At 48.1% G+C, this 21,673-nt stretch overlaps 2 protein-coding genes across 4 annotated transcripts; one reads left to right on the forward strand and one right to left on the reverse strand.

Moving 5' to 3' along the window:
* Positions 1–911: 911 nt before the first annotated feature.
* Positions 912–8,027, forward strand: LOC146258987 (proline-rich transmembrane protein 4-like). Its single transcript, XM_084671337.1, is given in 4 exon segments — positions 912–1,798; positions 2,142–3,090; positions 4,674–5,973; positions 5,975–8,027. Coding segments are annotated over 3 exon segments (2,970 nt in total). The 5' UTR covers positions 912–1,798; positions 2,142–2,246; the 3' UTR covers positions 6,801–8,027.
* A 463-nt stretch (positions 8,028–8,490) lies between these two features.
* Positions 8,491–15,648, reverse strand: LOC146258988 (inosine-5'-monophosphate dehydrogenase 1b-like). Of its 3 annotated transcripts, none has more exons than XM_084672790.1 (16): positions 15,080–15,648; positions 14,151–14,249; positions 13,585–13,633; positions 12,605–12,706; positions 12,431–12,505; positions 12,139–12,345; positions 11,962–12,049; positions 11,660–11,859; positions 11,416–11,506; positions 11,187–11,282; positions 10,909–11,052; positions 10,617–10,761; positions 10,107–10,250; positions 9,937–10,020; positions 9,541–9,557; positions 8,491–9,428 (listed from the first exon to the last, which is right to left on the reverse strand). In XM_084672790.1, the coding sequence occupies exons 1-16, from the start codon at positions 15,316–15,318 to the stop codon at positions 9,325–9,327; spliced, it is 1,884 nt and encodes a 627-aa protein (XP_084528916.1). In that variant the 5' UTR covers positions 15,319–15,648; the 3' UTR covers positions 8,491–9,324. The 3 variants fall into 3 exon arrangements, with proteins under 3 accessions (XP_084528916.1, XP_084528918.1, XP_084528917.1); XM_084672792.1 differs by having other exon boundaries at positions 11,145–11,282; XM_084672791.1 differs by lacking the exon at positions 9,541–9,557 and having other exon boundaries at positions 9,321–9,428.
* Between the last annotated feature and the right edge of the window lie 6,025 nt (positions 15,649–21,673).

Below are 21,673 nucleotides of genomic sequence, written 5' to 3' on the forward strand. Positions count from 1 at the left end.
TGACCACCTAAAGGCTACACAGACACTGGACTCTTTTAAGGCTGGCCTAAAAACCTTTCTATTCAGAAAGCCGTTTCTTACTTTAAAAATGTATTTTATTATAGTTTGTTTTTAACTATGTTCTTGCTGTGTACTGTGGCACTCTGAGTTTCAGCTGAAAGTAGATTGCATTATAAATTAAATGAATTATTATTTCTTACTATTATAACATGTACTTTATGTTATGGGCATGGGGATGACTTGTAACAACGGGCCAGCTAGGCTTGTGTGTGTGTGTGTGTGTGCGTGCATGTGTGTGTGTGTGTGTGTGTGTGCGTGTGTGCTTGTGTGTGTGTGTGTGTGTTTGTGTGTCCAGTGAGATGTGGGGGTGGTTGGCCATGCACAGAGCTGAGCTCATTTGTTTGACCAGGTATTGTTCCCCTCTGGACTCCTCAGTTCCGCTGGGTTGATGGCTTCCTGTGCTGTCATCAAACAGGGTTCAGCCAGAGCCAGCCTGGGAGTCTCTTCTCTCAGAAATCATGGAGAAATTTACTTTTAAACAATAAAACTATATTTTTGTTGGTGCCGAGTACACACTGCACTTTATTGAAGTAAAGTTTCAAGTATACTGATTGGTTCCTCATCCTTTTCATTAATAATCCACAGGCACATTTGAATGGAAAATATGTAACCAATCAGTTTTAATGCCTCTTACTTTACTCTGCGCAGCCTTTAAACGAAATGTGGAACAGAATCTATTTTAAAGGCAGCCAATAAGGAATTGAATTAGGACATGGGTCTGGACTTCCCCCACTGGGAAATGAACAACCATCAGTCTTGACAACATGGGAGGGGGGCAGAGTGGTGGTGGTAGTGTAGGTTGAGCAGAGATGTGAGGAGATGTGGAGAAGATTAGGACTGAGGAGGTGAGTGTGTGTGTGTGTGGGGGGGGGGGGGGGGTTGGGGGGGCGGCTGATAGTACAGAACACTGTGAAAGAGGACAGATCTCTGAAGATGTTGCTGTAGCAGGCCATCAGTGATGACCCATCACCAACAGGGATAGAGAGTCATGTGAATGGCAATCGGCAACATTGCCTCACTCATTAGAATATCATGTTAACAAGAACTGAAACACACACTCTCTCTGTTGATACACACTAACTACACACTGACCAGTGTGGCAAAGGTTTCTACCAAATAAGCCCCAAAATCAACTGAAGCAAAGAAATATACAGTTCTATAGCCTAAAAGTACTACAGTATATTACGTACTATATATCTCTGAATGTTACATGCTGAGATTTATGCAATTTCTCTCTATACTATTTCATAATGTATATTGTTAGAGTGTGCTTCTAGCCTAGCACTGTGTCTTGGTTTGTACAACCTTTAAAGGACCCACCCCCCCTTCAAATACTATTTATTGATCTGATCTCTCTCTGTGTTTGTGTCTGTGTGTGTGTGGATGGCTGGGTGCGTGTGTGCGTGCACAATCAATTTTTTTGAACCATCCCATAACACCAGCCCTCTCCCCTTTCTGATGAATAATTTGCTCAGTGAGGTGTAAGGAGAGAGACGGAGCAGGAGAGAGACGGAGCGGGAGAGAGACAAAGAGAGATAGAGAGACAGAGAAAGAGAGAGAGAGAGAGAGAGGTGAGAGATACCCAGTAAGACTGTTACCCTGCTGCTGAGAAGAGGAGGAGGTTGGATCGAGGCTCAAAGAGGCGGCTGGGTCTTTGCAGCCGCAGTGCTGGACTTGACTGGTGGGAGTTTGTCCCATGTGCCTGTGGTCCCATGGAGAGGGAACGACGCTTTCCACAGTGAGTACAAGAGAACACAGCACTACCGAGAATAACAGCAGCAATGTGCACAGCGGCATGTGAGAGAGAGAGAGACAGCAGACTGCGGCAATGTGCGGGGATTTATGAGACAGGAGGAGCTCTCAATCAGACCAGAAAAAAAAGAAAGAAAGAGAGAGGACAGAAGATGGTAGAAATGAATGATTTACCATGCATTGCTGAATTCTAGCCTGCTGTGTGTGTGTGTGCGTTTTGCAAGACAAAACATGTATATAGTTGTATGTTTGAGAGGTATTGGAACATTGTAGCATGGTTGGGCATAAGTGGACAAATTCCTGATCTCAGTTTTTTTTCCCTCCCGCAGATGAGCTGAACCAGACATGTTCAGGACCTGAGGCCACCATGTAATAGGAAAATGACATCCACACACAACATGTAACTGTTCAGTGTTGTGTCCAGCTTCTCCACCATGACTGCCCTGTGGACATGGTCTCTTCTGCTCTCCCTCGCCCACCCTGCTCTGGCCCTCACTAGAGAGGACGCCACGGACACACCACTGCAAATCACTGATGCAGAGGAAGACAATCTTGCCGGAATGTTAAACCCCCCAGTGTGGCCCACGCAGGCTTCTGTAGTTCTCCCAGTGAGAACCAAAATGGTGGACTCTCTGCCAGTGCCTATGGCTTGGTTGACTCCAACCTCAGAGGATTTTATCTGGAAGGATGCCACAGACGAGTTCAGAGGAATTATTGGTGAATACGCTGATACGGCAGATATCTCAGAGTGGCCAACAAGTTCCTTTCCTGGTGAAAGACCATCAGAAATCCCTGGTTCAACAGACAAAGGTATGACCTCACAGACAGATTCCTATCCTCCACCAGGGACTTTATCCAGGGACAGGGAACCCCACTTTACTCAAGCACCCGGACGTGGGACAACCAAGAGGAATACCACAGGCATATTAGGACAAAACCCTTCGACTCTCCCAGTCATGCAGAAAGAGGTTTCCGGAAGTTCTTCATCACTCCTTCTTTCCAGCCTGGTCCAGACAGGGAGCACCCCAAACTCAAACTCCTCCCCTTTACCATCAACTGGAGTGTCAAGGGAAGGCCCGCCCACCCCTGCCCCCTCCAAGCCCCTTCTCCTTACCCCTCCAATGACAGACAAGGCTAAACCACCTGTTGACCAATCAGACAGCCTAACAGAGGAGCCGGGGGCGTCAGCACCCACGGTAGAGGACACTGGAAAGGGATTCCTGAACTTTACAAAGGACTTCTCAAACACGGGGAGTAACAGCACGGGGAAAGAAAAAGGTATGGTGCTCTCCACCACCACTCCCCTCCCCCATCTGTGGAAGCACTGGCCCAGTTTAACACCCCCCCCCCCCTCCACATCTTTAAATGATGGACGATGATTCTGCGATGCTTTTTATGGAAACCGCAGAGCTTGTCTTGTTTCTGTTTGAGGTTGGCTTCTGGGAAATAGCAGTAAACAACACATAATTAGTGTGCTGTTTTGTACTGCAGTGTTTGTGATATGTATTCTGCTGGCAAGTACAACTGTTTTACATTCATAGAGCAGTTTGCAACACAGTTACCAGGATCTCCTCTCTCTCTATCCTCCTTTTTCACTTGTATAGCTCCCTTTCCCTTTTCTCTTCATCTCTTTTTTTCTGTCTCCCCATCTCTTCCACACTGCTCCTCCTGTGCCCTACATAACAGGAAGCAGTTACAGTTCTTGTTCTATGTAGTGTACTGTGGTCCTCTCCGATGTCCTGTCAGACCGTGTAATAAAAGCACACATTTGAAGGCCTGACATGACAGACGGGAGGCCAGTGATTCTAGAAGCAGGATGAGAGGTACATTCAGAGGCACGCAGGGTGGAAGAGGTCTGAGGGGGTGGACTACACTGTCTGTCTGCCTGCCTGCCTGTCTGCCTGCCTGCCTGTCTGCCTGCCTGTTTATCTGCCTGCCTGCCTGTCTGTCTGCCTGTTTATCTGTCTGTCTGTCTGTCATATCCCCCTTCCCCCACTTCACCAACCAGAACACAAATGCTTATACACACACACAGACTCAAATATAAACACACTAGACTTAGGTATGGGGTCTGCCATGGGTATTTGTGTACATCTGTTACGCAAGGATGATTTGCTACAAAGAAATACGTTCGCACACATGCAAAACATCATGTAACGTTAGAAATAGTGTAGAATGAAAAATAGTTCAGTGCAGCAAAAAGGTCAATACAACCTAATCTATCCATACACTCTCCCTCCCCCCTGTCTCTCTGTCCCTCTACACACTCTCTCTCTCTGTTTGACCCAGTTAGAGATTCCCAGTTCCAAGCCAGTTGTTCTATAATGGATCAACTCATGTTATACACTTCAGTCTCTCTTTCTTCCTCTCTCTTGCCTTCATATTCAATGGCATGCATGTGTGCATGGTAATAGTTTTAGGACACTCCACCAATCCATCCTCTGTACCTTGTGTAAGTGTGTGCAAGCTTTATTATCCAGACGGATAGTGGGCTAAGGGCCATCCAATCAGAGGAACCATGAATCAATCAACCACATTACCAATGGCAATTAGTTGCCATGCCGATCATGTATCTAACAATCCAACAATCTATCAGAGCATGCTGATTGCCCAGTTCATGAAAATATAAGATACTTAAGATAAACACTGGCGGAAAGCAGAGTTGGTTAGATGGACCTGTGGAGATAAACACATATGAGCAGAGATCAGGATATGTTATCATTGAATGTTGAATGTTTGGTGTCTTAGCTGTTATTGGAAGTATTCACACTGAAACACTCGCTCATTCTCATGGGTCTTCTGTTCTCTGCTAAGGTCATGATCTCACACACATTTCCACCATCTTTGTCTCGTTTTCACAGGTAGGTCTTCGAATGAAGAGTGGTGGGACCCGGAAACCAATGAAACATCTGATTCCCCTGACTGGAACGTGAGCTCCCTTACCCCACCCAGCAACACGTCTGATCAACCCCTGAGCCCAGTGGACCCAGACGACATCACATCCAAGCAACCCCTGCATCCTTCTCTGGTTTTGATCCCTCCTCTCTTTGTGCCTCTGTATTCTGATTGGAACTCTGCCATGGCCACATGGGGATTGGCCTGGGAGGCTCACGTCTATGGCTTGGGTTCTGTGTTCGCTGGGTTCGGTTTGATCTCTGTCCTCTGCTTGTTAGGCTTGCCCCTGCGTTGCCCCGCCGGCAGCCCCTATTTCACCGTCCTGCACCTGCTCCTCCTGGCCACTGGGGGAGTCCGAGCTTTTTCTCTCCTCTATGACGCCTACAGTCACCAGGACCGCCTTCCTCTCCTGGGCTCTCTTCTTCTGTCTGAGCTCCCGCTAGCCTGCCTCACCTCCGCCTTCTCTCTCTCCTTCATCCTCCTTTCTCAGCGCTCGCGCATGCGCCTCTCCCTCCGTTTCTCCCTCTCCGTCCCCCTGTCGACCCCGCCCCGGCCCTGTCTGTTGCTCGGCCTCTCCCTGCTCCACTTTTGCGCCTCCCTGGGCTGTGTGGGCCTCCTGCAGCTCCTCCCCAGCCTCCCTGCCCTGCTCCTGCTCCCCCAGGGCCTGTTTGTGTCCCTGTGCCTCCTCCTTTCCTGCTCCTACCTCCTCTTCTACTGCCACGTGCGGGCCGACAACACGCACATCTACCAGCTGAGGGACACCGGCGAGGAAGGGGGGTCTCCCGAGATTGGCCCACCCGCTAGGTGTCCATTTGCAGAGGTGGGGGAGTGGGGTAAGGCGGCGGGGGCGGGGGTGGGGGCTGCCCTCTGTTTGATGGGGTGCGGAGGGCTGCAGTTGTATGGGATACTGCATGCCCTGGGACTGGGTGGGGTCAGTGCGGGGGCGGGGTTCCAGCCCTGGCCCTGGTGGGGCTACCAGATGGGCTGCAGACTCTGCGAGGTGGGGGTGTGTCTGTCTCTTTCGCTCATTGGGGCACAGCCTCTTTTATGTCACACTAGCTCTTCCTCGAGGACGACATCAAACCCTCGACCGGGGTCCTGGTCGCGACTGCCCTGTGTCTCCCCCTCAACGGGGCCCAATCTCTCTCCTCGGGCGGAGAACAAGTCCCCCAACCTCCCCCCACACTACCCTTGGGCCCTGTCCCAGCAGGACAAGCTGGTGGTCTGTGAAGTCATCACTAAGAGCCCGTCAGAAGACCTCCCTCTACTCGCTGGCGGACCCCCCTCAGAATGGGCCAGGCTTGCCCTCCAATCCCAGCCACACCAGGAGCTCCATACCCCCACTCCTCCCCAACCCTCCCAGCCCCCCAGCAAGACCCAGAGATGGGGTTGATTCGCACTTCTCCCTGGACAGTGCCACTCTTTACAGTGACTCTACTGTGGACCTGCGTCCCCCTTCTCCCATCAACCTGTCCCGCAGCATAGACCAAGCCCTGTTCAGTGAAACTCTCTTCCCCCATAGTCTCTTCAGCCCTCCTAGGCTGTTCCATGCCTCCTCCAGCCTCTCACTAACCTCCCCCAGCCAGGGAGACTCATACCCAGGCCCCCACTCGGCCAGTAGTCCCCTCTACCGCACCTCCTCCTGTGGAGACGTGGACCAGGATGACTCCATGTCCGGGTCGCGGCTCCCTCAGCCAGACCACAACAGAACTCCGGGATCCCCTGACCCCTGTGGATGGAAGGGAAGTAATGCCAGCTCTGTGGGCCAGGCTTCTCTGAGCAGCTCATCCCAAGGACTGTGTTCTAGTCCCATTGATAAAGTGAAGAGTCGTTTCTGCCCCCGAGCCACCAGGGGGCAGCACCTCCCCCAGAGCAGCCTGCCACGGTCCATCCCCCACATGCCGCACCACAGACGCTACCGCACCCTCAGCTCGGCCTCCCAGCACAGCCGGGGAGAGGGCAGACTTGCGGGGACTGAGCACCTGAGTGAGAGCAGGCAGCTGGAGCGAGACCTGGCTGTCCAGGCAGAGTTCATCAACGTGTGTAGACAGATAGACTCTCTGAGTGTGTGTAGTGATACTATTGACCTATAGGAAGTTAGATTTAAATGGCAACGACATTTGCCAATTTTACTCTCTTTCTGGTGAAAAGATGGGGATTTGCTCATAAATATTTATTAATGGGGTGGATGAAATGCCTCAGTGAAACTTGAGACAAGCCTAATCATGTTATAGTAGTGCTAGCTAGTTCCAGAAACAAACAATCGAGAATGATTGTGAGTCTGCAAAATTAAATGCTGGGTTTGTAACTGAAACATCAATTGATGTTGAAGGTTTGTCCCCATTTGGCTTTCTTTCTATTGATCACCAGTCATATAAAGCCTTTTAGAGACGTATACATTAAGAGCCATTGGCACCATTTTATGTCCATAGATTCTATACTGACGCTCTCAAACTCCGACTGAGTTGTGTTCCCAGCAAGCACATTCAAGCGGGGGTACTTTATATAGTACCAAGTTGGTCCTAGGGTGCACAACACAACAACATTAGTGAAGCCAACAAAAGCTGACAACCTAATAGCATAAAAGTACAACAAATGAAAGACTTGCAATAAGACCAGGATTTATCTGGGGAATGTTTCGGGATATTTTGACTTGAATATATAGAATTTTATTGAATAGATTTTATAGAATAAAATTACCGGGACAAGTTGGGTGCCAAAACGGAAATGCAATATCCCCAAGATCCTTTGGGGCCTTTTTCTCAAGCCTGCAGCCAGATGACACACAGCTGAGGAGCAAGGCGTGGGGGCTTGTTCCCGACCCTCTCTGCACTGTTGAAGCTGCACAGACTGCTTTCTGTAACACAAGTGAAACTCTAGTGCCATCTACTGGAAAAACATGGGCATTATGCCATTGAAAATAGTGTACTGGATTGAACTGCCAAATTTCTGCAAGTACTTCTATCTTTACAATATGGAATACATCCAGTGGTATGTATACTGCTGTTATGATGTGCAGATTTGATTATCCGTGTTGTTGTTAAAACAAATCAGGTTATTTTCTAATTGCTTTCGTAAAACATGCATACTGCTGCTGTGCCCGTTTGATGCCATACAAAATGCTCTGTAAATAATATGCTACATTGTGATTTAAAATGGTCTCGTAAATGCTCTACAAAAGGGGACATTATGGATATGTCGGTAAGAATAAATATAGGATGCTTAAGTGTAAAACCACTGTTTTTATTTAACAGTTCTGTACCCTCATAACTCAAGTAAAAATAAAAATGTACACTTAAAGTACAAACTCAAAGGTTAAAGGTGAATTTGCCTGCTTTGTGAGTGTTTTTTAAAAGGCTACATTTCCAACAAACTCAATTATTCTTGTAATGTAATGCCTTTAGAGTGGTTTGTTGCTGTTCAGTAGTGCTTTGTAATCGCATAGAATCTAGTTTAGGCTGCTTTGTAATGTTCTTTGACGGTGCTAAAGGTGTCACTCCCTGGTCATTATAGAAATATCATAATCCAGTTTTTAGCTTCATTTTAGCTTTTACTTTTATTTATTAAATTTTATTTATTTATTTAACTTTTATTTATTTTTGAGAATCAATTTTTCTGTTGAAAATATAAAGGTCCCACTAACATGGAAGTACTAGTTTAACAAACCTGTTCCTCTTTACAAGGATGTTGTATTTAAGATTTAAAAGCCTGAGAGTGCAGTTGGCTTTCAATGATTTGCAATGTATCCAACAAAGAAAAAACTGGAAATCCAGATCAAACAAATAATTTATATCATAAATGTTTATTTTTTCATTTCCTATTCCTTAAACGTTAGTGAGTTCAATGCACACAACATGTTCCTAACACCCACAAATGATACGTTACAGTATACAATTTCAGGATAAACTAATTGGTCAACTAACCACATTCTGCCACTTATTCCCAACACTGCCATAAGATTGAAGAATAAGATAACAGACGTTGACTTATAGTATTTAGACTACCTTTCTGTTGTAAGGCGCTCTGGTTTAATAGATCCCTGATTTTAAGGCTAATGCCTAGCTTTGATCTCCTAAGCTCTACTCTCTCTTTAGAGATCTCTGCTATACGTTCATAAACAAGGCTACCTCTAGGCACAGCGGAGACCTAGCTCACAGTGCAAGGCTATCCAGAGTTGTGCACAGCTGTCCTAGTGGACAGCGACAAAGCATGGCATCACTGTCCCACAAGTGTACAGGGCTGAGATACTCATTGAACTCTGGGGATTGGGGCTGGGGGAAGAGGGGTGGGGTGGGGAGGGGGGGGTGACCCAAACTAAACGAGCCGAGGCTGTTTAAGAACAGCTGTTCATCGGGCTCATATGACTCCCACGTTCATGGGGCAGACTGAAGAGGTTCTCCATTCACACAGACAGTCCCTCTTGCTGTACATGACTGGCTCTCTGCAATGTGCCAGTACACGCAGCCACACACAGGAACAATCTCTCATAGAGCACTGTGTGTGCGTGTGTGTGTGCGTGTGTGTGCGTGTGTGTGTGTGTGTGCACGTGTAATACTATAAAACACCAAAGATAGAAGAGAGAGCAGTTGGTTGAACCATCAGGTGGTTGTAGTTTAGTCAGAGGTGCGGTCCATTATTCTTCATTGTTGTGGGAGCGGGCACATTAGGGGCCCCCCGCGCGCTGGCCTTACTTCCTGCCTCAGTATAGTCGCTTCTCGTAACTGCAGGACAACACGTATACATCAGATCGTAGTATTCTGGTTATGACTGTAACTGTAAATATCAAATAGGCTGTAGCAGAATGAGGCAGATAGGAGTACATGGTGTACTTACATGGCAAAAAAGAATATCTATAAAGTGTGCATGATATGGAGAAGAGAGAAGATAAGACATGTTGATGTTGAATTCATAGCTGAAGACTTGAACAAAACAGGCAGGGGGGGATCATGGCCACTCAAAGCTGAAGTTTTACTGCAAGTCTGCACAAACTGCAATAGCATTACAGAGGACACCATCATTATACTTGATTACTCGACATCATACAAAGAGGCAACTGGCTGCGGGGCCGCATCTACCAACAGAGACCCCGTCCTCATGGAAAGGACAAGCAGCAAATATTCCAAGCGGATGACAGGACACAAACATTGAGAGACGCAGGCCACAGGGTGGATCGCTGATCGCACAGAGCACAGGATGGCGAAGGGACGCCGGAGCGTGAGTCACACTTACGAGTGGAGCCCGTGGACTCCTCCTTCCACCTGGGCAGACATGGTCCTCTTTTCAAACTTCAGCTCCCCGGAGTACATCATAGACCTGGGAGAGGACCGCACACATCAGTGCAACTCTATCACTCGTACTGACACCCAGACAGAAACACACACACACACACACAGTCTTACCGCAGTATGGACAGGCTCTTGGCTCCTATATCCTGACAGCCATGTTGAATTCCAGCGATGAGGTATGGGGCAAACTTGTGGATGGAGCCTTTGTCCTGGACGGAGCCCGACACACCCTGCGCTACCTTCACCTTGTCCCCCTCACTAATCACACACAACACAGGCAGAGAAGAACGGCTAACGCACACTACCCAAAGCATAGAACACCTTAGGTGTACAACAGCATGCCGAGGTGTTTCTGTAGAGAATCTCCCTCTCCACCCCTCCCTTCCTCCACCTCTCAAATTCCCCTAACCCCACCACACCCCTCTCCATGTAATTTAGTCATTTAGCAGACGCTCTTATCCAGAACGACTTATAGTAAGTACAGGGACATTCCCCCCAAGGCAAGTAGGGTGAAGTGCCTTGCCCTTGGACACAATGTAATTTGGCATGGCCGGAAATCAAACCAGCAACCTAACCAATTAATAGCCCAATTCCCGCTCAGCCATCTGACCTCCCAGTTTATACCTGAAGTAACGCTTCTGACTGTTGCTGTTCTTCTCCATGGCATCCAAGGAGCCCATGCCACGGTACTTCTTCAGGCGCACGCCGTCCGAAAAGAAATACTCCCCAGGAGCCTCGGTGGTTGCCGCCAGCAACGACCCCATCATCACTGGAAGAGGGAAGAAAAGGGAAGTGCAAGGCGGAAGGAGGTCGGATCACTGCTTCGCCTCTTTCACCCAAACACTCCCGCTTACTCCGTCACTCTCTCCATCTCACAAACACACACACACATACATGCGGAAACAAAAACACACACCTGTAGATGCTCCGAGGGCCAGAGCTTTCACCACATGCCCAACAGTCTGAATCCCTCCGTCCGCGATGACGGGCACGCCAAAACGGCGGGCGTACTCGGCCACCTTGTACACCGACGTGCCCTGGGGACGCCCGCAGGCCATCACTGTGTCGGGACAACAAGGAACACGACGCCGTCAGTCCCCCCTCGGCTCGACTCGGCGTCGCACAGGCCGCGTGTCCGTACCCCCGTTTCACCTCTTCGACTCTCTTTCCTCACCCCTCCGCCTCGTCTCATACCTTCCTGGGTGATGCAGATGGAGCCACAACCCATGCCCACTCGGAGGGCGTCTACGCCGGCATCGATCAGGTTCTTGGCCTGGGCGGCAGTCACCACTGCGCACAGAACAGAGAGACAATGGAGACCGGGTCGGTCACCATAGTGACACACAGGACAAGCAGAAGAGAAGGGGATGGTGGTGGTGGGGGGGGGGGTGAGACGAGGGGGCGGGGCTTGGGGGAGACTGACCGTTCCCTCCCACCACTTGCAGCTCAGGGTACTTCTGTTTGATGTAGTTGATCAGGTTGATCTGATAGACTGAGTTCCCTTGTGACGAGTCCTGAGAAAAGCACAGTGCACAGCTGGTCATGGAACTGCTGAAGCTAAACACCGCCACCTTCATCTTGGAGGAGCATCGTGAAGATCTACTGGAGCGGGGCTCTTCTGCACGTCAACCACAACCTAACCCCAGGTTTATGAGAACCAGACCCACCAGAACGATCACGTCTACCCCGGCTTGCATGAGCAGTTCCAGGCGATACTTGTCGTCTTCCCTGGTGCCGATGGCCGCACCGCACAGCAGCTGCTTGCGTGAGTCTTTGGAGGCCAGGGGGTAGTCTCTGTTCTTCTTCAGGTCTGTCCTGGCAATGATGGCCACCAGCTCATCGCTGTCGTTGACGATGGGCAGCTTACCTGTCAATCACACACACACACACACAGCAGGCTCAGGAACCAAATCTTCATCACCTGACCTGGAGGATATGACAGTGGAGTTGTGACCTTGGTGCCAGCTACCTTTCTTACTGCGCTGCAGGATATCATTAGCCTCTTTCAATGTCACACCAGCCGGTGCAACCACTAAATCTTCCCTCTTGGTCATTGCCTTGAACAAAATAGTAAAATCACATCATCAGTGATATTTAGGGACTACATTTTGACCAAACTCACGCACTCACACAGGCCTGATCTCACCTCCTCCAGAGGTCTACCGTGGTCCTTCTCGGACAAGAAGTCGATGTCTCTGGAGGTGACGATACCCACCAGCTTGCTGCCCATCTTCCCCGTCTCAGTAACGGGGATACCGGAAAAGCCGTGCCGTACCTTGGCCTCGAACACATCCCCTACCGTGTGATGAGGACTCATCACCACCGGGTCTGTGATGAAGCCCTGCTCAAATTTCTGACCACAGAAAAAAAACTGGTCAAACCGTGCAGAAACGCAGCTGCTCATTTCGACTGCAAAGGGCTGAATAAACCTCCCTCACCTTGACCCTGCGGACCTCGTTAGCCTGGAACTCTGCGGTACAGTTATGATGGATGATTCCAATCCCGCCCATGAGCTGAGAAACAACCAACGGGTCAACAAACAAGTAAAAAAGGCAGTCATCCAAACCACAACAGGTACCAACAAAGACACATTGATGAAAAACAGTACTCACTGCCATAGCAATGGCCATGGAAGACTCTGTGACAGTGTCCATGGGGGAGGAGATCAGGGGTGTCTTCAGGGTGATCTTCTTGGTCAGGGCCGAGGTCAGATCCTGGTGATGACATGTCGGACACACAAACACAACCAGATGTTTGTTGTTGATCTGCACAATTGAACACAGTGCCTCTGTGGGAAATGATTTGTTTTGATCCTGTGTTGCCTATGAACATACAGCAGACAAACACCTCTTCACGCATTTGCTGTGGTCATTCCAAAGCATGTGGATATTAGTAAAATTAGGGACCTGTTCTACTGAAGCCATCAGTTATGCCACACTCAGTTATGAGTGTGACAAGCCTGGTCAGTCTGCGTATGCAATGAGCTAGCTTAGCATCCTTTGTTTCTGAGAATTGTTAGGCGACGCAGGTCTGCGTTGCTTAGCAGACAGAATGGGCACTGTAACCTCAGCAGGAAATCAATAATCCCTGTAGAGATCACAAGACTGCAATAAAAAAAGAGAGCAAATTTAAATGTAGGTTGAGAAGCTCTAACTCCACTAATTAGGAAATTGTATCGATTGTTGTGGAATATATAAGAATATGGTAAAGTTTCTTAAAAGGACTGAGTCATAACGCGACAATCAGACACACACACACACACACACACACAGACACTGTTATGTATGTCTCAGAGGACGAGATTTCATCTTGAATGCATGTGTGAACATGCTCAAAGAAAAAGCTGGTTGATGCTTACACACACACACGGATGCATACACACACGCACACACACGCCTGGGTCCCCTTGAACCAAACCAAATGTCATGGTTCTGGTCCTGTCAGTGTAAATTGGCCAGTAGGACAGGTCTTCACACATGAGTCAGCTGGGAAAAAGGACATAGTCTTCAGAGAGGCTGAGCATGGGGTCCTGAGCGACCATAACACGCAGACCAAAAACAATGATGTCCCAAACACAGCCAGGGATACTCACTACTTCATCGGATGTGAAGTCTATGAACCCAGGAAGGATCAGGAAGTCACTGTGAGAAGGAAGAGCAGAGGACAGAGATGCAGCAGGAAAATAAACATCAAGAAAAACAACATCCACAGAGACAATCAACTCCAATCAACAACAACAACAACTGCACCACTGAAGTCAACAGGTCGACTTCAGACAAAGCAGTCATCAGCAGTGGTAATCTTTTCCGAGAAAGGACTGGATGGTTTCCTTCTCACATCCCCTGCCTGCTCACACCTGACCTCAGCCATTACCAAACGGTTTATCCTGCATCCACTCAACCTAGTCTGCAAAACCAATTCACCCACGCCCACATCTTCCACCCTGAAAGCTTTTCCAGTCGAGATGATACACCAGCACCATGTGACATCGTCCTGGGTACACATTACATATGGGCATCGCTCTAACAAAGTTGACCTTCCCACAATAATCCTCTCTGTAAGAGCAAGCCGATGGCTCACAGCTTTCACAGTGAATGTTTACTGTAAAACTCCACATGGCACAACACATCAGAACATGAGGCTTTACAGGCACCTTACTTGTATGTGAGTCCGTCACCGATGGCAAAAAGTTGTTGCGCTGTCAGTCCATCCTCCGGTACGTACCCTGTCCCCCCGCTGATCAGGTAGTCTGCCATGCTGTACACACGGTCAATACACGCACACACACACACGCGCGCACACACAAACACACACACACACATAGGGCTTGTCGTTTTCAACCAGGATTTGTAGTTTTAAAAATAAAGATTATGGCTATGATGCATTGTTAATCCCACTCTGTCACATCTCGTCACATAAGCTCCTGCTTATGAAACTGATATGGTCATGTCCCCATTACTACAACACACAGTCCAACATGTACCACCCTGCTGCCCACATTACTCTTTTACTGTTCATGTTTGGTGCAAATATAATACACTAGGGTTACTTTGCAAAATAACGCTCAGTCTGGCACTAAAGATGCACCTGAGGAAAGTGTTTGTAAATACACTCCCTGTTGGTCTGTGACACTATAACCACCTGTGATTAACGTGAGCAATCAATTTATAAAAACGTAGCCAGGCAAATGGAAACTTCACTGTGACAGGAAGTGACAACCATAGGCCAGGTAAGCAGATTTGGTGACGTCACTGTGTCTAGGTAGCAGCTCAGGAGCTTTAATAAAGAGCCAGCCAACATCACCGAAGAGTGAAAACACAAGCTGAAAGACGTCCACCAGTCGACTTACTCAGGAAGTGACTGCTTACTCGACAGAACCACAAACTCACAAGCAAAAGGGTACTTGATTAGCTTGATGACTGGATTTAGCTCAACAGGGTCTAGCGCCAGACTGCTCGGACCAAAACCTAGCACGTTTGTGTGGGTTGAACCTTTGTGTCTGTGTGAGTGTCTGTGTGTGTGAGTGAGTGAGTCTCGGTTGCTGGGTTTCTCTGCTGTGTGTGCGTGTTGGTTCCTTCAACACTGACCTCTCAGGTTCATATCCCGCCTGGACGCGAGTAGCGTTGTATCTTTGTGCTGCCGTCTCATGCCCATGCCCATGGTGGTTGGAGTGAGGTGAGGGTCCATACGGAGGGTGGGGGTGCTCTCCATCACGGAGCGAGAGGCGGGGCCGGGATGGCTCCATATCTCCCACGATCCTTCGATAGTCAATCTGGTAGGTGTCCCTCTCCCCGTCCCCAAAGCGGTCATAACCATGACCCTCCATCTCGGGGAAATCCAGGGTTCCTACCTCCACGGTCACTGTCGCCTCAGACGCACGCTCACACTCGCACGCACAACAAATCTCCTCCGGAAGTGGCTTCTTCCCCTGGATGTCCTGTCCCCCAGCAGATCACAGCAGTTCAGAAGGGTTTGAACAAACACACACCCTCCGACACGTCGCTAGTCGAAGGGAACAGGTTCCTTACACCTGAGCCAGTCCTCCAGATGACTCAATCTGTGGCCCGTCTTTGGTGTGTCCCCTTGCCTGCCTCCCTGTCTGCAAGCCCTTCCAGAGTTCTGTCAGTGAGAGACAGAGAAACACAGAGAGAGAGAGAGAGACACAGAGAGAGAGAGAGAGAGAGAGAGAGAGAGAGAGAGAGAGAGAGAGAGAGAGAGAGAGAGAGAGAGAGACACGGAGAGAGGGGTGGGGGAACAAGGGCTGGGGGGACTCCGGAGATTTAGAGCAAGATGAGGAGATGCGTCTGTTGGATGTTCCCCAGTCGGCTTGGTGTCGAAGCCCTGGAGGAGGGAGAGTGTAGAGGGAGCCTGGGAGGGGTGTCAGCCCTCCTGGGGACCTGCAGAGCTAGGTCAGATGAACCAGAGGTGTGGGTAAGACAGGCTACTGTAAACTCCTGAGACAGAGAAGACACCGTGTGTCTCCAGTCTCTTCAGTTAGAACTGGCTGAGCTTAACTCTGTTTCTGACAGCAGCACACGTCACTCCCTCAAAGAGGATTGGGGGAATTAAAACACGAGGAGGGGGGCCTAGTGCGGATGGAGCACAGGAGGGCGGGGCCAAGATAACTTTATCATGTGCTGCACACTTGGTATTACCATGGTGCAGTCTGCGTATGTATGTGCGTGTGTGTTTGTGTGAGTGCATATGTGTTTGTGCGAGTGTGTTTTGTGTGAGTGTGTGTGTGTGTCTGCTGTGCGTGTTCAAGGAAACCAAACTGAAAGCGACAAACAAATGTCAAATCCCAGGATACCATTTGAAGTAGAACCTCTTCCATGGGAGTGTGTGTGTGTGTGTTTATCAAATGTGTTTCTATAGAAGTACACCAGTGCAGCTGTGTGTTCGTTTTTTGTATTTATCATGTGTTTTAGTTTTGGATAATTGCAAAATATTGTTGGACAGATTTGACCAACTTTAAAAGGAATACAAAAATGTCCTTAGGAGGTTGTGACATGTCAGATTGACAGTCAGTACAGCTGCTTGGTGAGTGTGTGTCTGATGTTGGTTTGAAACACCGACTGAGGCTGACTGAGGGCAACTGAGGCTCTGTTGCTAGGGATGCCCTCAACAACATCATCTGCAGGTGACTGACTGACTGCTAGTGACAGTTACTGGGGGATTGAAGAGAAAAGCCTCTTACCTACTTACCCAGTCTCTCTCTCCCTCTCCCCCCTCTCTCTTTCTGTCTCTCTTTCTTTGTCTGCCTTCGTGGCTTCTCACACTCTTTCTCATCCTTTCCTCTCACCATAGACTGCACACATTGGCCCCATATACCTCTTTTTGCCATCTCTTCTGCCACCAGTAGGTGGCTATACAGTGTATTCTTCTTTCTTCACCTTAATTAGTCACATGTTAACATGTGAGGGGAATAGTGCACTGAAGGACAAACACACAAATTACATTTCTTTACCGTAAAAAAAAAGTATGTACAGGCAATGTATTATTTATGAAAATTGTATATAGCCTAAAAATTATACAACATTGTGGCATCTTGCTTACACTTCAGAATATTGAGAGTGAAAGTATCGAATGAAATAAGGTTCTCGTTGCATCTTCCGGACTGCAGACTGAGTGGTAGAGGCGATGTGTGGCTCACTGTCTATTCATGTTCCTGTGCTGTAGGAAAAAGCCGGTGGAACCACTTGACACTTTTACTCTTCTAGGCTGCCCCTTCAGCACAATGGGAATGAAGACCATGCCACCTGCTGTTGCATCCACAAGCAAACCGCAGACCAAATGACTCAGGCCTCGCACGCAGGTACACGCAATGGCCCATATTTCAAAAGCATTCAAGTGTATGACTGCTGTTTTAGGACCCCCAATTATGCTTGATACAATTATTTATCTGAACAGAAAAATCTATTCTACGTCTTCACATATTCTCAGACTCTTGATAAATATCTATTATTTGTATATTTATATCCTCAACATATGATTATAACAGTGATATAACAATAATATGCCTTGCAGATATCAAGCACGCAAATACAATTCTTTACTTGAAGTAATGTGTATGCGCCATTAGGAACCACTAGATGGCGATGTAGTTCAGGAGAATTACACACCATGCGTGCTTACAGAGATGCACATAAACACACCACACACATTTTTACTTTCCTCCGCCATTTATTGAGACTTGAACTTGAGTCCATGCACTCAGTGTTGTTTTTCGCATTGATGTCATCAGGCTTCATCTCCCAGCATGGATCCAATTAGCCTTGAGAGAAACAGATTATCTCATGGTGAGCACTTTCGCTAATGTCTAATATATTCCACCTACCAAAGCAGGGCTGTCAAATGTTGTCAAAAGTTTGGCGTGAGATTACCATACCTGGGAATGTTTGGGTGCAAAAATCTGGAAGACGGATGGGAGGCTGCTGGTGATGTCAATGATGATTAGCTGGTAGGTAGCATCTAACTTTGTATAACTCGAGATAAACTCGGCAGAAAACTCCGACGCATATTGCATTAGCCAGGTTAACAACTTCCGGCAGCTAGCCGTTACTTTACAGCTAGTTCTTGCACACACAATGCAGTTTTTCAGGTTATCTTCCCAAAATGACAATTAACTATGTACATCGGATTCTAGGTTGATGTCCTTCAAGCAAGAGGGAAAAGGGATACAGATGTTATGTTTCGAGCAACATCAACAACTATGAAGGTAAGGTTTATCTAGTAACTCACACGGTAAAAGTCGCTCGCTATCACTAGCTAGCTATCTAAACATTTGAGCAGAAACATTAGTTAGGCTAGCAAACCATTTTTTAGCTACATTAATAAATGACGTACTGATGTGATTGTCAGCTTGCTTGGTAGCCGTTAATGTTAACACGTAAATAATTGGTCTGTCATATTTATTCCCTAAGGATAATGTAGACTACCTATACCTTTTTCACAACCACACACATCCCCTAAATAGTCCCTCCCCACCACCACCACTCTCTCTCACAGACACACAGACACTCACAGAACAAAGCAAGGCTGGTATGGTTTCTGTCTGAATTATTCATCAGCCATGTGCTCACACACAGACACACACACACACACACACAGACACACACACACACACACACACACACACACCTTTTATGAAGTGAGTTGAGGTGTGTTTACTCAGCTGCCAGGCTCCTTTGCAGCATCTGATCTCCTCCGTCTGCATCGATAGGCGCGGTCTGCACTCTCTCTCTCTCCCTCGTTCTCTCCCTCGTTCTCTCTCCCGCTCTCCCCCTCCCATCCTCATTCCTTCTCTGCTCAGCAAGAAAATCTCTCACCAGTGACACTCTGGTTCCTGCTCCATCTCTCTCTCCATCTCTCTTGTAACCGTATGCTCACTCTCTGCGCCTTTCTCTCTTCCTCTCTTTCTTTCTTTCCCCTCGCTCTTCCTTTTTCTTTTTCTTCTTTTTTTCTCTCCCGGTGTCATGCTTTGCATGTGAAGAAGGGATCAGAGTGACTGTAAACCAGTGAGTCCACCGTCTCCACTGCAGCAGCAGCCTGGATGTCCGCGTGAGGAGGCTGTGAGGGGCTGCAGCAAGGAGCACTCCAAGCCTGGGGACCAGGACTTCGGGAGCAGAGAGAGAGAGAGAGACAGAGAGAGAGAGAGAGAGAGAGAGAGAGCAGAGCCTTGTGAAAGAGCAGAGGGACTGAGAACAGAGCAAGGGGACTGAAGAGGAGTAGTGAGGGGAAAGAGAAAGGAGACTCTCAGCCTGACTGTCTTTTTTGTTTCGGACCAGGAGAGGAGAGTAGAGGAGAGGGGAGGGAGGGAGGTGGGTGTCCTTTTTGCAGAGGTTTGGTGTCTCAGTGGGTCTGGGTAAGGGGAGTCTACGGCATGTGTGTGCGTTAAAAGTGGAGAGGCGGTGGGCGTCTTAGTTACACCGAGATCAAAGAGAGGAAGCAAGAGTGGAAGTGACCTGCTCAGAGTAGTCTGACAGACATTGGAGACTGGGGAGGGTCTTGAGAGAGGTGCTGGGGAGATTAAAGACAAGCAGGCACATCTGTTTAGGGGGGAGAGAAAGGAAGGACTAACAGACACTTGGACGGAGGGGGTGGGGGGGTTACTACGAGGGTCCACACAAAGCAGCCTGACATCTCGGAGTCTTTGAGGACGAGGAAGCAGACGTGAAGGAAAGAAGAGGGGGGGTCTCTTCAGCAAGTCGTCAACATGGCAATCCAACTCATGCCTGAATCTGCTGTCTGTCTTCTCATGGTGAGTGTTCCTTATATTCTCTCTTTCTCCATTACTCACTCTCTCTCTCTCTTTCTCTCTCTCTCTCTCTCTCTGTCTCTCTCTCCGTCTGTCCCTTTTTGTCTTTCTCAATGTCATCCTCTTTCTCTCTCTCTCTGTTTTTCTAACCATCTCCATCTCCTCTATATCTTCTGGACTATTTCTAAACCAGTACTGCAGGAGGTGCCCTGTCACCTCCCAACTGGAGGTAAAGAATATGGTCGCTCCACCTTTATTCAGCTCTCCTCTCCTGGTGTGTCCACCTCTCTCTATCCCACATGAGTGGGACTGTGGTGAACAATGGGATGGTTCTGCAGTGGAACAGTCAGAGATGCAGAGGAACCTGGTGACTGGGCAGAGTGAACATGGTGCGTGTGTTCATCTGTATCACGGCTGCATGGAATCAAATGCCCCTGCATTTACTTTGTACCAGCTGACCACAATATGTTGACACGTGTGTGTGTGTCTTGTTAGCATGTCCAATACAGTATTGGACATGCTGTCTGTGTTGGATTAGCATGCTGCAGTAGTCTGAAGCAGGTCGGAATACTGGAGGTAAAGGGGATTCGAGCAGGCAAAAGAGGATTGGATACATTTGTTTCCCAGACCACAGTCACAGTGCTATTCTGTTTCCTGTGTATTCATTTGATTATTTTTAAACATGGGCCAAGATTTTGTAACCACAGACGGGACCCACAGGGGTCTATTCTAACACCCCCAAGTATACATAGTTACTCCGGGGCAATCTAACTCTCTGGGCAACATGGATTTTGTATTGCTCATGTAAATTATCTGGAAGTCAATTAAACTGGCTCAACCATGTGGGTGGAATAATTTCACGTTTCAATGAATGACATGCAGTTGGCAATGAGTTTTATTTATAACTGATCTGCTTTAGAAAATGAATAGGTTTTTTGTTTTGTAATGTCATGTCCCATTGGCACTACGGACGTTGTGCCGGCGAGTCTTTGTCCGGTGGCACTGCAATCTCCACTAATGCATCCATCCAATTGATGGTCTAAAAAGAGTTATGGTTTTGGAAACTAAATACTGAAAGTAAGACATCGCTGATCTCGACACACTCATCTACTCGGTGACAAACGTCTTGCAAAAATCTATGCAAATCTAACTTGAGGTGGCACGAAACACATAAAATGTGGAGCAATGGCCATTAGATGGCTGTGTGAACACAGAGCGGCATCAGAATTGCACCCCAAGATGCTGTTTGTGTCGATTTTATGACAGTCAGTGCAACATATGGGATGTACACAGGCAACACGCGTGGCCGTACATTTTTGTATGCGTCCATCCGTCAACCGTACTGTGGGGAAAAATTAAATATGCCACATAAAGTAGCACAAAGCAATAAAACACCCTCGAGGCTTGAACATTCCAAATGGTCCACTCAACATGGGGGGTCACTCGGGCCGGGAGAGTGTGCTCTGCTCCTACTCATTCAGCGGAGAGTCCTCTGTGTCCCAGCGGGCCTTACGCATCACTGCCCTACCTGCTATCTCCACCTGTCATGGCTGTCTGTTACTATGGCAATAGGCCATGCAACACGCTATGGGCTTGGGCTGAAGGAGCAAGGGGGGGGGGGGGAGGACACAAGAGAGAGCAGAGACATACGGAGAAGGGAGGGACAGGGAGAAGGAGGGGTGGAGAGTGAAGTGAGAAGAGGGGCTGGGCAACAGGATTGTGGAAATTGTGAACAATAGAAAAAGAGCTTGATTGGCAGGCGACGGGCAAAAAGGTTGTTTGGTATGGATGGAGAGAGGGATAGAGAGGAGGTGGGAAAGGAAAGGAAAAAAAGGAGAAATAGAAAGGGGCTGAACAAGGGAGTGGAAGGTAAGAAGGGTGAGAGAAAAGACAGATCTATTTCACAGGTAAATGAGTTTGAGAT

This window comes from Hypomesus nipponensis, chromosome 14 (genome assembly GCF_054491055.1).
Source record: "Hypomesus nipponensis isolate SF chromosome 14, ASM5449105v1, whole genome shotgun sequence".
Taxonomy (NCBI): domain Eukaryota; kingdom Metazoa; phylum Chordata; class Actinopteri; order Osmeriformes; family Osmeridae; genus Hypomesus; species Hypomesus nipponensis.